We start from the raw sequence: 16284 nt of genomic DNA, 5'->3' as shown, positions 1-16284 counted from the left end.
GCAGTTTCGCGGGCGTTGGTTCCACTGCCTGGTACCGCTCGGCAAGTTCGACCGCCCGGTCCAGCGTGTCTGGTGCCTGCCGCTGGACCCACAGCCGAGGTTCCGGGGCTAGACATTCCAGGAAGCGCTCCACCACGATCAACTCCACCACCCTGGCTTTGGTGTTCAGCTCCGGGTTCAACCAACCCAGTGCGTAATCCTTCAGACGGTGGGCGATGGCTCGTGGGTGCTCCCCTACCGCAAACTGCTCCTCTTGGAATTTCTTCCGATACCCCTCCGGTGTGGCCCCCACGCGATTAAGGATGACGGTTTTCAGCGTGGGGTAATCCATTATCCGATCCGGGGACAGCGTTCTCGCTGCTGCTTGCGCCTCCCCCGTGAGCTGAGGAAGCAGGTAACTAGCCCACTGGGCTGGATCCCACCCGGCCGAGGTCGCCATGGCCTCAGACACCTCTAAATAGGTGTCAGGTCGATCCTCGGCCGTCATTTTTGTGGGGTGTTGTAACTGGGGGTCTGGAGCTGCGGGTCTAGCCGCCCCCTGCACTGCTGCGGTGAGCGTCTGGCGCAGGAGGTCCATCATCGCAACAAACTGTGTGGCATCCATGGCTCGTCTGCTCCTTCCGTGGACGCACTGCTTGGGGCAATGCCAGTGAATCCCACTTCCTGACACCACGTGTGGAAGGGGTGTGGGTAATTCACTGACTAGGAGTCAGACAGGTGTACTTGAAAACACCACACAGGTGCCCAGTTTTATTTTCAAACAGTTATTGCTTTTTCCGGCAGAGGGCACTGTTGGCCGTGGGCTGCCTATCAACGATGATAGACAGCACCACTGAAATACCACAGCTGGTACGTGAACAGCAAGTGCACTCGCAGGTGCCCAAAGAAATAATAATGAAAACAGAAGGCGAAAAGAACAAGGGAAAATAAAACAGTAATAAAACTACAAATAAAAGGTGCTGCACTCGGCAGCGTTATCCCGGTCGCCGCTACCCGCACGACCCGGATCACCATCTATTCTATCGGCTGTCTAGCCTGCTCTTTCACAACACGCCGGGGTCTGCCCAAGGATTCCCCGCTCTCTCTCTCTGTCTCGCTGTGAATCTTTATTTTTCTTCCGGCTGATTCCCAGTCCCGAATCAAAGCTTCCGCACTCTTAGCGCGTCTAAGTGGGCAGACCTGAGGAAACAACAGAGCGTTATTTTATAGGACCAAAAATCACCCAAGACCCGCCTCTCAGCCATTCAGAGAGGGGGAAAGTCCACACACCCACTTTCCCACCTCCCCGTGTCACTGCCATGACTCACAGGCGGTTGTTGGGCGACTGCCGCCCTCTTCCTGCAGCCCGTGAACATGCCAGCAGAGTCAGCACAGATGTCTTCCTGTTACAGACTCATTTTAAACCAACAAACCAAAAGCAAAGTGGAAAAGATTTGAAAACTGAAGCTGAATTACCCTGGTTGAGTATAGTATTGGATTTTCATTTTTTTTTTTCTGAATATTTTGTGTTAACATACTTTGTCAAATACATCTGTTTTACAGAACAGCCTCTGTTAAATAGATTTCACTCATGCTACTGTCACTTTTCAAATTAAAAAAAAAAAAAAAATGGCTTAAGTTACCTTTCCCCCAGCTTAAATACCTCTGCTGTTGATGAATTCTCTTTCTGTGGAGAGTGAACTGTAAAGCAGGTAATGGTAAGCTTTAAGGTCTTGTTCAGTGCTATGAAATTTACACCATTCTGTTATCATCTTAAATTTTCTATTTTATTACTCTTGCCAGAATGAAATATGTAGACATTAATATGGTCTGTGCTTCGTGGTATGTAGTATTTTTTCCAGAATGTTTCTCATGAATTTGTGAAAAATGGACACCTTGTTTAAAGGTTTTCTGAAATTGTTTTTCATTTGTGTTGTATTAAAATGAATTGCTGCCTGTATGGTTTAAGAAAGTATATTCTACTATACCAACAAACTCAATTCTGTTCATTCGCTATGGCAACTTCTGTCATTCTGCACGCAGAGGGTTATGGGATATGGGAAGGTTTTTTTTTTTTTATTAAGCAGTATTGTATTGAGCTGCTAGTGTTATTGATGTATACAAATACATGTTTTAGAATTGCTTGGGTGTGTTGACATAATCCACAACCCTTGTTAGGGATGACATACTGTAATTGATACAATAAATGCACTTTTCTAAAAGCATTAGCGGAGATGGCCCATACGCACGCACACAAAACAGAGATTGGAGCTTCACTCAGCACAGAGAAGACAGGTACAAATATAAAAATGTGAATATCTTTGGGGAAACTCGCCTTCATTAGCTTGATTATTTATTTGCTGTGTTCTGCGTTTATGGCAGCTCTTTAGTGAATTCCTGAAAGACTCCATATCCAAATAAAACAAAATGTCAGTGATTGCCACTTTAAGTATTTTTTGTTCAAATGAGAATAAGCATGCAATAGGTAAATGCATGATGACACAGCTTGTCACTAACTCATCGCTGTGCACACCGAAGAACACGAAAAAGGCAAACACACAATCCCCCCCCCCACAAAGTGTTCCCAATCTGGATTTTATCTTTTGTAATTGGGACCAGACATTGTTTGGTTGTATTGTCTGGTTGTTTATTAGGTTTACTATGTTGCAGTGTGTTAGTAACAATTTTCCCACATTACTCAACGGGCCTCCCTCCGACTCTTGGATAGCAGCCTCAGCACCTGTAGCCAGGGGGTGGGGTGGCCGGGGGCCTTTCTGGTCTGATACAATGTTGCATTTGTCATTTAAGGGGAAAGAAGCTAAGATATTTTAGGCGTGCTTTTTCATTCACTATTTTCAATAAGAAGTAATCTATTTTGTATCCTTGCGTATTTTGAGCCACTACACACTACTTTATTAGAAGCACTTTCTTTTTTTTTTTTTTTTTTTAAAGCTCAAAGGGATAGTAGACTTTTCTGAAAAAGGCTTTTTTTTTTCAACACGATCACATTCTGTGAAGTAAACACTATTGTGAGCCTTTTAAGAATACACAGGGGTTTCGCTGATTTGCTGAATTTAAGTACCTCACACAAAAACAGTATTACTTGCTCATAAAATCTCTCATAAAATTGGGTCACAGGTTGCAGTAGTTCTCTTACAGTCTTAAATCTAGGAGGATTAATGCACAACTAAGACTTTGACAGCTCTGTAAGGAGAAAAAAGAATAAGAAACCTACATTCTGTTCCTTTGTTTTGTACTTTCTTCATTTTGAGCCAGCAGCGTAACACAATTCATAGACTGGCTATTGATATGTAATTGATCCCTTTCAGACATAAATAACCAAAGAAATATGCCTTGGTCTCCTCGTGAACAGAAATAAATCAGTTGTGTCTGCTTTTGATAGATTCCTCTTATAAACAAGAAACTGCATACCTGTTCAAGTACAGGAGTAGGGAGGCTATAATCTATTCTTTGTATAGCTACAGTGAAAAAGTTGCATACTTTTTTAAAGGTTTTAAAAATAATCAGAATTCATTCCTGCTTAGTAGTGCTACTTTGTAATTGCATAGAATCGTTAGCTAGCTGTTACTGTAGGTAGCATATGGAGGACAAGGTTTTTCATTTTCCAGGCACTGCATAGTAAAAGCCATGCAAAAAAAAAGTTGAATTACACTGTTTGTTTTACAGGATCTAAAAAAAAAAAAAAAAAAAAAAAAAAAAAATATATATATATATATATATATATATATATATATATATATATATATATATATATATATATATATATATATATATATAAAACAAACATTTTATCTGTTTATCTGAACATGTTGCTAAAACTTCAGCTTCCATATATTGCAGTTATGGTATTTTATAAATTAAAATATTAAAACAAAACAACAAAAAAAAGAAGTGTCTCTGGTTTCTTTAGCTCCAGCAAAAGAAAGATTTATTTTTATTTTTGTAAAGCTGTGTAGCTTGCAAAACTTAATCCTGTTATAAATCATAGATCTGTTTCCCATTGTTTCCCTTTTGGCTTGTTTCCAACTTAGGTACCATTACCCAGTGCCTAAGATATTTTATGTCCACCTGACTGTGGGGAACAGTGAGTTTATAGGAGAAGGAAGGACGCGTCAGGCTGCTAGACACAATGCTGCAATGAAAGCCCTTCAAGTTCTTCGAAATGAGCCCATCCCTGAAAAACCACCTCAGGTAACTGTCCAGAAAGGTAACCAGAAAGAAGTGAAGTTTGGTATGGGACTCACTGATTTGCTTTACCCTGGGTTTTCCTTACAGTCTATTGCTGCATTGCACTCTTTCCAATATTTCTTCCTGATATTAAATAGCACTGCTAGTTTTGTTTCGCACAGTTGAACCTTATTCTGCATTAGACATTTACAGTATTTCTCTTTCTCGGATACTTCCCTAAGCATGTGCACAGTCCACTGACTGTGTTATTCATTAGTTTTGGCCTCTATTATTATCTCCAACAGGGATATAATAGAGGTAATTGTATGTACTTATACACCTACGTAATCCTACATCTAGGGTCAACTTTAACGTTTTAAAAAAGAACTGTAAAAATGCTAATCCAATTGTGATACCTGGTATAGTTAGCACTTACATGATACTTAATTGTGATACTTACGACACTCAGATACACATCAATCGCGTTTTACCATACTTATATTAAGAAAGAAAATCAATCCCCATTTTATATACTGTATATACACCCCTTGAACTTTTTGTCCCATTTTGTTGTGTCAGTGTCTCAGTTTCATGCATTTAAATTAGGATTTATTCCACTTATCTACACACCATACTCCACACTGTTAAGGGGAAAAAAAGTTTTCATTGAAAAAAAAAAATCTGAAAAATGCAAACTGAAAGATCATAATTGGATAAGTCTCCACCCCCCCTTTGTTAATACTTGGTGGAAGCACCTTTGACAGCAATTACAGCTGTGAGTCTGTTGGGATAGGTCTCTACCAACTTTGCACACCTAGATTTGGCAATATTTGACCATTCTTCTTTACAAAACTGTTCAAGCTGTGTCAAGTTCCTTGGGGTACTTTGATGGACAGCAATCTTCAAGTCATCCCACAATATTTTTGATTTTTGGCAATTGGTTACACCTGAGCTAATTTAAGATTGCTATTACAAGGGGGTGGACACTTATCCAATCAAGCTATTTCAGTTTTTATTTTTTAATTTTCTACAAATTTCTAGAATATTTTTTTTCACTTGGAAGTTGTGGCGTAGAATGTGTAGATAAATAAAAAAATAATGCATTTTATTTCCAGGCTATAAGGCAACAAAAGGTAACAATTTTGAGGGGGTGTAGACTTTCTATAGGCACTATATATGTAACAAATGAATGCACTTACCCATCGCACGCGATTTCTGACTCCATAGTCCCCGCCACACAAATTCTCCCACCCAGCTTCTGATCCGTCACAGGATTTCTTGCCACAAGGGAAAGCTACTCAATCGCCAAAACGGTGGTTAGCAATGTACTCGTGCTACATTTATTCGGTAGACTGGCTGGTTTTGTTCTGTATAAAAGATTCTGTGGCAAAATATACAATTAACAGCACGGACAATGTTTTCAAGTTGAAAAATTACTTTTTATTGAGAAAATGATAAAATAAAGAAATAACAAGCTTAACACTGTCTAAATGGGTTAATAAAAAATAGTATTATAGCATTTTGTATAGCCTGCAGTGGTGATTAAAGTAGTGTGTCAGTGTGAGAGAAACGACATCAAAACAAAGTACTGTGACCATCTAGCAGAAATAAAATGACACCTGAGCTAAGATTAATACTGATGCTGAATTACTGCAGACAGCAGACAAGTAATACTGATTGGCTGCTCACTACAGGTATACTGCCTTCGAACAGACCTCATTGAACAGCTGTACAATGTTACAGATTTGATTGTGAGAGTAATTGCATGTTATGGCGATTTAATATTAAGTAACAGAAAATAAATAGTGACATTAACTCATTAGTGGCTGCAAGTAAGTAGTAGTAATAATAATAATAATAATAATAATGAATTGCAGCATTTCAACGATTGATTAAGTTTCATTTCACCCTCCAGAAAAGCAAAACCAAAAAAAAAACATGGATTTTAGTTTATGCTCCAATTGGAGCTTTTTGCTATTGTAATATCAAATCCTGTGACAGAACCGGAAGTTGGGGTGGGACAGTTTGTACGGTGGGAACTATTGTATACGACACTGTCACCAGTTTTTTTTATACAATGCCCATCTCTTCAATGTTACAGTTGATTTGATTATCCGCCACAGCCTGCGTTTATTGCACATTAGCTACTGTAATGTATTTTTTTCAATTGTGATCTTTAGTTGCTTTTGTGTATTTTCATTTGCAAGTGAACTGTGACAATAGGATCTTATCGAGCACTATTTTCTGCAATTTTGAGTACCGACTTTGGGTGCGGTTTTAGTTCTGGAAACTGTGTTGTTTTTTTTTTTAGTTTTAAATCTTTTGCTAAATTGCATTGCCTTTAAGTTTTACGCAGTTCTGTGCATGGGTAACATTTTGATTTAATTTTGCTGTTGGGTCGTTAATGGGGAACACATACCACATTTAAAAGTATTTCTATATAGCATGTGTCCACAGTCGTCTCTTTTGGCAAGTGATATTTTCAGAGTCATATTGTTGTGAATTTAAATACTTTTTCTGTTGAAAATATAGTACCGTACAAACAAAACCAACTCCATACATTTAAATGGAAGCCTACTTATTTTAAAACAGTAATTTCACCTATGTATTTTTTGCATTGTATCTTTTTTGTGTTCCCTGAAAAACAGGCAAGGGTTGGAACGGGCCAAAAATGAAATAATCAGATATGCTTCACATTCTTTTAACCATCACTGAAGTCAATATTTTATAGGGGTGGATATGTGAGTGCTGACTATTAATATTATTTAGCAAGGGTTACTGGGAGTATCAGATTTTGGGGAATTATGGAGGTCTCTCTTTGTCTCTACATCTGTCTGTATATTTTTACGTTTATCTTGTGAACACAAAAACTTATTGCAAATACTAAAAATCTGTCACTTCAGGGTTAGCTTGTTTTATGGCAGATGTATTGTTTCAGTAACATTAACGTTTCCATTTGATTCCACTGTTAGATTCCATTTGGAGAAGGCATAACGTAACTGTGCTCATAAAAGTATTTGGGAAATCTTTATCCCAAGCTTAACAGAGCGGAAAAGATAAATATACTTTTTGACACAAAGTGAGTAACACTCTCCACTCAGACAAAACTTGCAGTCTTTAAAGATTCAGATAATCTGAACAAATGATCTTCCTAAAGTATACAGTACGTCAGTGTACTTTGACAGCTCCTCTTACATGTGATTGACTTTGGTGCCTGTTGAGGAGATGACTATCTGCTTTTTTAAATGAAGTTTAAAGCATTGTGTTTCACTGTTTCCGTGGTGCTGATAGATTTCATTGTTGCAAGAACTCTCTGTTCTTTTAGAATTGTCACAATGCTGTTGCTGTTTGTATAAAACAATGTGATTTGTGTCCCTGTTCAATATGTCGAGGGATGTTCTCCAGATCAGAAAGAGGATGAATGTACTGCTAGATTTAATAGATTTGTATAATGTGTAAACAAATCAGTGGGGCTCGGTAGCTCAGGATTTCAATCTGAATATGTCACAGGTGGTAAAGTTTGCCCTCTGTGGTAGTGTTGCCAGGTCAGACCAGATAAATATGCCCAATTGACCTTCAAAGCAAGCCCAAACCACAACTGGGGGGGGGGGGGGGGGGGGAGGTTGACAGATGGCAAGCTCACAAGTACATTGCTCAGTGTGTTTTAAACACTAATAACTTTGACAACTTAAGTTGATCAACTACTGTAAAATGCTGTAACACAACATGTTTACAGTGATGAGGTATTTAAAGTAACAGGGTTGCTGCATTATTGTTGTTAACTGTATGAAAGCTTTAACTAAAATTGCACTTGTTTCAAAACAATGAGAAATGATTTTCTAACTGTAAAGCATCTAACCTTAGACACGCTGCATACTCTAGCCTCGTTGCTGGACAAAATCTTTCCAGCAAGTCCCCAGTCTCCTTAAAATATAACAGACTTGCAGTATGCTGGTCAGAGACTTGTTACCCATCCTGGTTCTGTGTTTGGAGTTGTTCATCTGAGAGAACACTTGCTCCACATCTGCTTTGCTTTAGAGGCATGGCAAGGAGGGGGAATGCAAACAGGCTAGCTGCATTTTTGTCATCCTTGGTCTTCCACTGCTGGAAGTTGATGGCTTGATTCTTGATTCGTGACACCTAAGACACCTTTAAACCTCCTCAGCATGGAGACAGGTGCAAAAGAAGGTTTGGCCTGTAAAAGAATACCTGATAGACTAAATGCCGAACAGGATTTCCACAGATGAATATTTGCTGGAAGTCTTAATTATACTTGTTTAGCTGCTTTTAACAGAAAGTATCGACATCTACTTTTCATATTTGTTTCCTGTGCATTATCAAGATTTGCATCTGCAAAAGCAACACTGAAAACGGTGGACACGTACGGTGCAATAACATTGTTTATCAGTGTCCTACATTTTGTACAATGCAGGGTCACACCTTTCTCAAAACATGATCCAACAAACTGTCCCAGGTCCTCCAGAGAAATAACTGCTGTGTAGCAGGCGACGTAACAGGCCAGTAATAAGCTCTATTTGGCGCATGGTTGTACAAGATTTAGACACAGTAAGTCCAGTATGGACAAAAAAGGCTGTGCATTTTTCTTGTGTTTGCCTGTGGTCAAGTGTTGAACAAGGTCGGCGTGGTGTGCACGTATTTCACATTTACACTTGCAGTACCCGCAGGTGGCTTTGCTGTCATCTGATCTCCTCCCACTGGTTTAATCCAGCCTTAGGGGCCTATTGAGTTCTAAAAGAAGCCACAGAAACCATTTTGCAAGCAAGCCCTAGTGAACATTACAAAACCATCTCACAATTCATAGTTCAGGAAAGGCCCAGGACTTATTTGAAAGCATGGCAGTTCAGGTCTTGCATTAATGTACATTGAAAGTGCTTTCTCTGGGAAAGCACTGGTTGTCGCCGGTTCTAGTAATCCTTCTGTTCATGAAGGTGAACGAAAAACATCTGAATAACAAGAAGTGCTATGTTAAGTTTTTGAAAAGAAACCAGAAGTAGGCTCCATGCCAAAGGAAACGAGGATTTTAACAGAAAAACGTCTAGCAGTGCTGGCATCACAGATTTTTTTTACTTTTTGTTTCAGAGCATAGAGGGAAAGAATGAAGCTGTGGAGGAGAGTGATGCCAGCAAGTCTGAGATTAGCCTGGTGTTTGAAATAGCACTCAAAAGAAACATGCCTGTCAGCTTTGAGGTAAACTAACTAAACAAATTACCTTTAAGTTACTTTTGCATAAGCCCAGTTAAAGTGTTAGTAACAAAGACTTAACTAACGTAACATTTTGAGTACCCATTTTTTTTCCAGCTCTATGTGCAGCAGGTATAAAGATCCCATCTGACACTAATTTCTAATATGTGTTGCACAGGGAGTGAATCTGCAGTGTGATGGCACATGTAAATGGAGATCACCACTAAACAGGCTACAGAAGAATCATAAGAGACTTGCAAGAAAGGTGTTATGATGATGTTGCTGAAAGCATTATTATTATTATTATTATTATTATTATTATTATTATTATTATTATTATTATTATTATTATTATTATTATTATTATTATTCCATTAATGGTAAAAAGAAGAATGAAATGTTTTTTAGTAGAAAAACAAATCCACATTTCTGGCAGGAAATACCTGTGTGGAGAACAAAAATAATAAATCGTAGTTGAAAATCTCAGAAGGCATTTCCTGAACAGGGCCTATCAGTTGAAGCAAGTTGATTCTTCAGTTGTTTTTCTTTTACTTCATTAAAATGTATGTATCCCTATATATCCTTTTAAAGAGTGTGTGTTTGCTGTTTCTCATAATGTACAATGACCTTATTTATTTGGTAGTTCATAAATTTATCATTTTTTAAAAACAACATTTATAATATTAACAATATTTATAATACAACGTATGTTTCTTATTTTTTTAACAGAGTAGGTTGACAGTATTTATTTTCTGTATTATAAGTTCCTCTCGACTATTTTAAACTCACATTCTCGTTCTCTTAAGTAGGATCCAAAGTTTATTATCAAAAATACTGACAGGAACCATTTATAACACACAGGTTGATGGTGAAATCAGTGAAGTTCTTGTGAAATATACATTTTAATTGTCTGCAAATATGTATGCCATACTCTTAACTTGAAACATTGGCTGCTGTTTGAAGGTATAATACTGTGTTTTATCTTTTTATCTTCCCATTTGCGTGAGAGCTGACACTTTGCTGCACATATTAATTTATAACACTATCAAGTTCTATCAATGAAGGCTATGTCCTCCAAAGCTTACATAACTGCTACTGTTCAGAAAGAGGTTCAGCTTTTAAATAGTAACAGATTACTTGCCATAGAAGTCTCGCTTTTCACCCAGATTCTTTTTTATCCCTCTGCCCCCCCCCCCCCCCCCCCCCCCATTCAAAGTAGGATTTTATAATTTATTTATTCTGTCAGTTGCCATTCCCTTGTTAGGTAATTGGGATCAGAGTTGACATATAATCCCTCAGTGTCTGGTTTTTTTTTTTGTATCCTTGGCTAAACCACAGCACATGATACTAGTCAACAGCTTAACTTGCTGCAGCAGCACAGGTGCTTCCCAATTAAGTATATGTTTAGCTGTGCCTCATAGTCACTTGTTGGATTGGAGTGATGCTTTAAATACAGCCACGTGCCCTGGACCAAGCGTAGCACATTTACATTTTTAAATTCTGAACAGCAGCATTTTAAGTGGCCATGGTGAGACTGAGTCCTCCTGATTTAAAAGAGCGAGTGTGTGTGAAAGCTACTACAACTTCTTCTCAGACCTACTCCTGTACCATCTAGGAAACTCCATCAGTACCCTTCACTTCTGTTACCTGAGATGGCTGCCATACTCTGCTAGATATGTTGATGACCATGAAATGGCTAGAGACAGTACACTTTTTAATTTATTGTCTTAATGTTTGGCACAAAGCTGTATAATAAGATTTTCTTACGTTTCATTACCGGTGTCCAGTCAAAAATAACCATTTCACTTCCATATTGTTTAACCTCTGGCCCACACCAGTGATACAAATTCCACACATTGACAGAGTGTCTTTCTAGATGATACACAGCTGCATTCTATGATTCTCACAATAGAGTTCCATTAAAGGTTGTGACCGTTTCAGTGCCACATTGTTTTAACCTCTCTGGACATTAGTGATGGCAATCTTTTTCACATGTCGGTAGTGCTTTCTTTTTGGGAACAACCACTCCTATTTCTGGTTTGAGATTTAGTGTTGTAGGTAGAATGTGGTCATGCGACGTAGCCATGTAAAGTGCTACCTTTAAAAAAAAAAAAAAAAGATCTTAAAACAGGAGCAACAAGTTTATACTTTTGACATAAATCCTTTTCCAAGAAAACAAAACAAAAAAACGTATCATGCTCTTTAGGGTGTTTTTGTCTCAGTCTTGATTTACAAACACTTTATGTTAAAAGCCTATTCTCTCGTGTTATATTCAGTACATAGCTGTGTTATGTGATTCACTATCCAATACAAGAGTATCAATGTATAAAGCTTTTTATTATCTCAGCAAATCTGTGAAACTGAGCAGAAGCAGGATGTTGAAAATACTGAATCTAGGCTGGGATGTACAGCACAATTAATGATTAAATGTATAATAGAACACAAGGAGAATTACAGTGTTTGGCTGTCTGAAAGGGGAATCCACTGATCTTATGACATTTAATGTGCTGTCAGAATCTTACGTCATGAATGCATTGTTGTAGTCCAGTGCTCTATTAGCTTGTAATACAGAGGTCTTTTGTACTCTGAGAATAATACTTAACAAGTTTGCTTTTCATAGCTGGCATCATCCGCCTGTTCTCATAAAAATCTATAAATGGCATCAGATCTCTTTTTTTAATGACAACCTTGTTCTAAAATAGTTCAGACTTTTTTCTAAACAAGAACGCTTCTTAATAGGAGCCTGTATGCAACTCTTATAAAAGAGCTTACGACAAATTGGTTATTGTTCCCTTCAGTCATAAGTGTTTTTATTTTATTTGTATTTATTTTTTTGTTAAGTAAGGTGTTGATTCCAGTGGAAAGTCTCTTTTGAATGTACAATATATTGGAGCTAGTATCTGGAACATTAACAGCCCTGTGAAGGGGATATACTGTAGTGGAAATGGACATACGTTCCACTTATTCATCTAATTTCGAATTTACAGCTCTGGCGGGAATGTGTATTACTGACCTACTTGTTTTCGATTTTAAAAAATGTGATCATCTTTGCACTGCAGTTAAAAGCTTAACAAATCTGCTCTATTTGATTTTAATGTACACTGGAAAACATTCATTGTAGCTCAATTTGAGTGAAAAGAGTACAATAACTGCTTATTGTGAACCACTACAGGTGGATGGGATTTGAATTCCCTAGGGTGCTTTTCTCTCTACCCACTCTTAGGTTTCTCTTTGAAGCACAACTGCTAGATAAACACAAACTGCCGTACAATAATCCAGCACACAAAAAGGTAAAACACACATCTATTCAATTTAAACCTTACATTCATCATCATGTTAGCTATTACTAGAAGTAGTTTGCCCCACCATTCACGTTGGTTCTCTGAAGTTTTCAGACTAAATAATCACCTATACCTGTTCATTTGAGATAAGAAACAAAACCATGTTTCTCTATCTTGGCTTCAACTGCTGACTAGTTATTTAACTTTGAACTGAGCTCTGCTAAAACATGTCCTTGCTTCTCATGTATGCATCGAAGGCCAGCCTGGTATCTGTAAGGCACATTGATATGCATGTGTAAGATATATTTTATAAGATAATATCACTTTTAGATATAAATCTTTTGTGGCTGTCAGTAGTATAACATCCCTGCATCTTATCTGTGACTGTTCCAGGTTGTTTGTAAGAGATTGTCAACCATTGCAGCAAAACTGCCTCCTTGTGGCATAATAGATTAGATACAGAGTGACATATTTAATGTATGCTCACTACCTACCAAGTACATGTATGGCAAGTAGCTGCAGAGCTACATCACCTCCAAACAAAAAGTTGGAAAACATTAGTCATATGGGAATGAATACAAAAAATATATATATATTTTTTTTTTTGTGTGACCTGGTCAAGAGATGAATGCACATGCTGAATAATAAAAATAATCAAGAAATATAAAAATAAATGTAGAAAGACACTTTTATGTAAACATAAAGTAAAGAAATAGAAAACCTGTGTATAATGCAGACCTGGAGTATGTTCAATAGGCAGAGCGCTATGTGGTGCTTTCTATTAAACGAGCTGCACACTGAGAGCGCTTTGTAATGTTAGCTTACATTCTGAGGAGCTTACTTGATGAGCCTTTCAAAATGGCGGAGATGCAATACCAGTGTGGCAACTGTGGTGTAATTTCCTCACATGTTGGACTTTTTGACCAACATGTCTGTGTGCATTCTTTTTCATAAGAAAAAGAGGCTTCACAGTGTAAACTTTAAACCCTTTTTTCGTGGCAGAAAGGGGATGATATATGCACTACAAGACTTAAATCATATTGGAGAGAAAAAAACAAACAATAGTACTTAAATTGTAAGACTTTTCAGAGGAACAGAAAAGGCAAATACAGGAGCTCATGGAAATGCAGAAGTTTGCAAAACAAAGACACTAACTGCCAAAGTCATTCCCAGCTGTATTTAAAGAATCACTGAAGAAATAATTTCTCTTGAAAGTTTTTTATTTATTTGATTTGCTGTATACAAATGTTCCTGGGTTGAATAATTGTTGAAAAAATAAATTGTTCTATTTTTTAATTTTTATTTTGAGTACAACAACACTTACATAAAGTAGAAACATCTTAATTGCAAGTGTAAACTGCACTGTAGCCACCTGTAAATGAAACTTGCATTAAAACAATCACAGTAATGGGGAACAATGCTCTCAACATAGTTTTCAATTTGTACAGAACTGTTGCATGTGTTTGAATTCACTGCCACTAAAAGCCATGGTGTTGGCTCTCGATGCAAGTGCAATAGAGGCATTCAGCAGCAGATTTTCTGCACAATCTTCCATAAGTTCATCCAAAAACAGCACTAGTGCTGTATTTTCAGCCATCTTGAAAGTTCTCTCTTCATAACACACTGTTCAATAAGAGTTTACTTATGTTACGTAGCGCCACGGCAGAGTGCTCTGCCTATTGATTGCAGCCCTGATCTCTCAATTTGTCCTGCTCTTAAAAAATTATGATCTTTAAGAGCTTACCCTTTAGTATCAAAAGACCCATTATTATTATGGATCAATGTTTTCTTAAAATCAAGAAAAACATAAACTCCTTCAGGGAAAATGTACTTTTTGTTTCTCTTCCTGCCCCCCACCCCTACAAGCACAATGTTTTTGTCTTGGGTAGGTCTAGGTAACTGATGAAAGAGGATCTGAAAGTTCAGCTGCACCACCACTGCTCCCACTTTATTTGATTGGGTTATCTGACATTGAACACGTTTTGGTTACCTACAGTCAGCTTTGTCTTCGTTCTCAGGTGATTAAAGAGTGTGGCCCACCGCACATGAAGAGCTTTGTCACGAGAGTGACGGTCGGGGATTTCGCAGCAGAGGGAGAGGGAAACAGTAAGAAACTTTCCAAAAAGCGGGCTGCAATATTGGTGCTACAAGAACTGAATAAACTTCCTTTCCTCCCTGTGAGGGAAAAACCCAAACTTCATTATAAGAAACGCCCTAAAACTATATTGAAGGTAAGGGGAATTTGGGCGAGGTTGGTAGAGCGTGACCATTAATCAACTGGGTGGTTGATACCAAAGCAAATTCACATCTTGTGCAAATAAATAAGCAACAGTATGCAGATATGGGAGGCAGCAACAGCAAGCTTCAGTGACCTTAGAAAATTCTTCCCAGTTGTACATAATTTAAAATTGATGTTCCATTCCTGGTTCAGTTTTGAAATGTTTGTCTTTTAGACTTAGAAGTTTCTTTAGTCTTACTTGGTTCAGGTGTATGTTTCAGCATTCCAGTGATTCTGGTGTAGCGATAATTTCCCCCTTTTAGACTGGCCCAGATTATGGTCAGGGAATGAACCCCATCAGTCGCTTGGCCCAGATCCAACAGGCAAAAAAGGAGAAGGAACCTGAGTACGCTCTGCTATCCGAGAGAGGAATGCCCCGTCGCAGAGAGTTCATCATGCAGGTAATAGTGACCTGACTAACCTGCAGGCCCATTTACTTAGATACACTTATACCACTTTTACACACAAATGCCAACACTTAACCGTCTCAGAGTTGTTAAAAAAAAAAAAAAAAGATTTAAAATACCCATTCACACAGCACGGAATTGCGCAATCTATGCCGGTATATAATATTGTCCTAACCCTTTCACACAGCCAAAGGGATCATGCGAGTACAACTTTCAAACCTGTCAGTCACAGATCGTTTTCATGGCAGTGGCAACAGAAACAAAACAAATAAATAAGCAGAATAACATGGGTAAGCTACTTACAAAAAATAATTAAAAAAAAATAGAATGTTATATACTGCATATCAATTTATTATCTTTAAATGAATGGCACTGGAGAACTAGTGTAAACTTCCCTGTGCTCGCATTGTCCTCTCTATTAATAATATATGTGGAAAATTGAAAGAAAAATATTTAAGTGGGGAAGCATTATTAATATTATTTTCATTCAGCCATCTGATACCAAGTGTATTAAAGATTTTAGGCTTGTCGACCATCAAACAAACAAAAAAAAAGTTCTACATATTGCATATACTCGTTCAGCGCCGTCATAACTCATCTGTGTGAAAGGGTATTACAGCTCTGTGCAGAGAAATAATGTTTAGTGACAGAATAAAAATGATTATAAATATACTATCCCTGATGAGAAGAAATCAGTGAGAATCAAGTTGTTATACCAGTATGTGGTTAATGTGCTGATATTTTTAATCTGTCTATGTGCTTTACACAGTGTTGTTCGAACCAGTGCGTTTGTTTTGTGGCTGCAACAAGAGCATAGCTGAAAAATCTTTATCACAACATTAGACATTTTAAGATGTGATCTCTGTAAAAAGATATTTAAGACACAGAGAAGACCTAACACCAGAAGCATTGTATTCCAATAATACCATGCTTGAACTTGTATGCATGT

The 16284-nt window shown here is 37.8% G+C and overlaps 1 protein-coding gene across 9 annotated transcripts in view; it reads left to right on the top strand.

Annotated features, from left to right (window-relative positions):
* LOC121313408 (double-stranded RNA-binding protein Staufen homolog 2-like) overlaps positions 1–16284 on the top strand; it is a 110490-nt gene that overhangs the window by 34481 nt on the left and 59725 nt on the right. For 6 of the 9 annotated variants that reach the window (XM_041245915.1, XM_041245922.1, XM_041245920.1 and 3 more), the window contains exons 6-10: positions 4032–4191; positions 9268–9375; positions 9548–9634; positions 14669–14881; positions 15192–15329. In XM_041245915.1, the coding sequence (XP_041101849.1) occupies positions 4032–4191; positions 9268–9375; positions 9548–9634; positions 14669–14881; positions 15192–15329 (706 nt within the window). The remainder of the gene's footprint in view (positions 1–4031; positions 4192–9267; positions 9376–9547; positions 9635–14668; positions 14882–15191; positions 15330–16284) is intronic. The other 3 variants (XM_041245923.1, XM_041245917.1, XM_041245921.1) reach the window with 2 other exon arrangements.

Source organism: Polyodon spathula, chromosome 3 (assembly GCF_017654505.1).
Source record: "Polyodon spathula isolate WHYD16114869_AA chromosome 3, ASM1765450v1, whole genome shotgun sequence".
Lineage (NCBI taxonomy): Eukaryota > Metazoa > Chordata > Actinopteri > Acipenseriformes > Polyodontidae > Polyodon > Polyodon spathula.
Note: the sequence above shows the minus strand (reverse complement) of the source record. Positions and strands in the feature narration are given on the sequence as shown.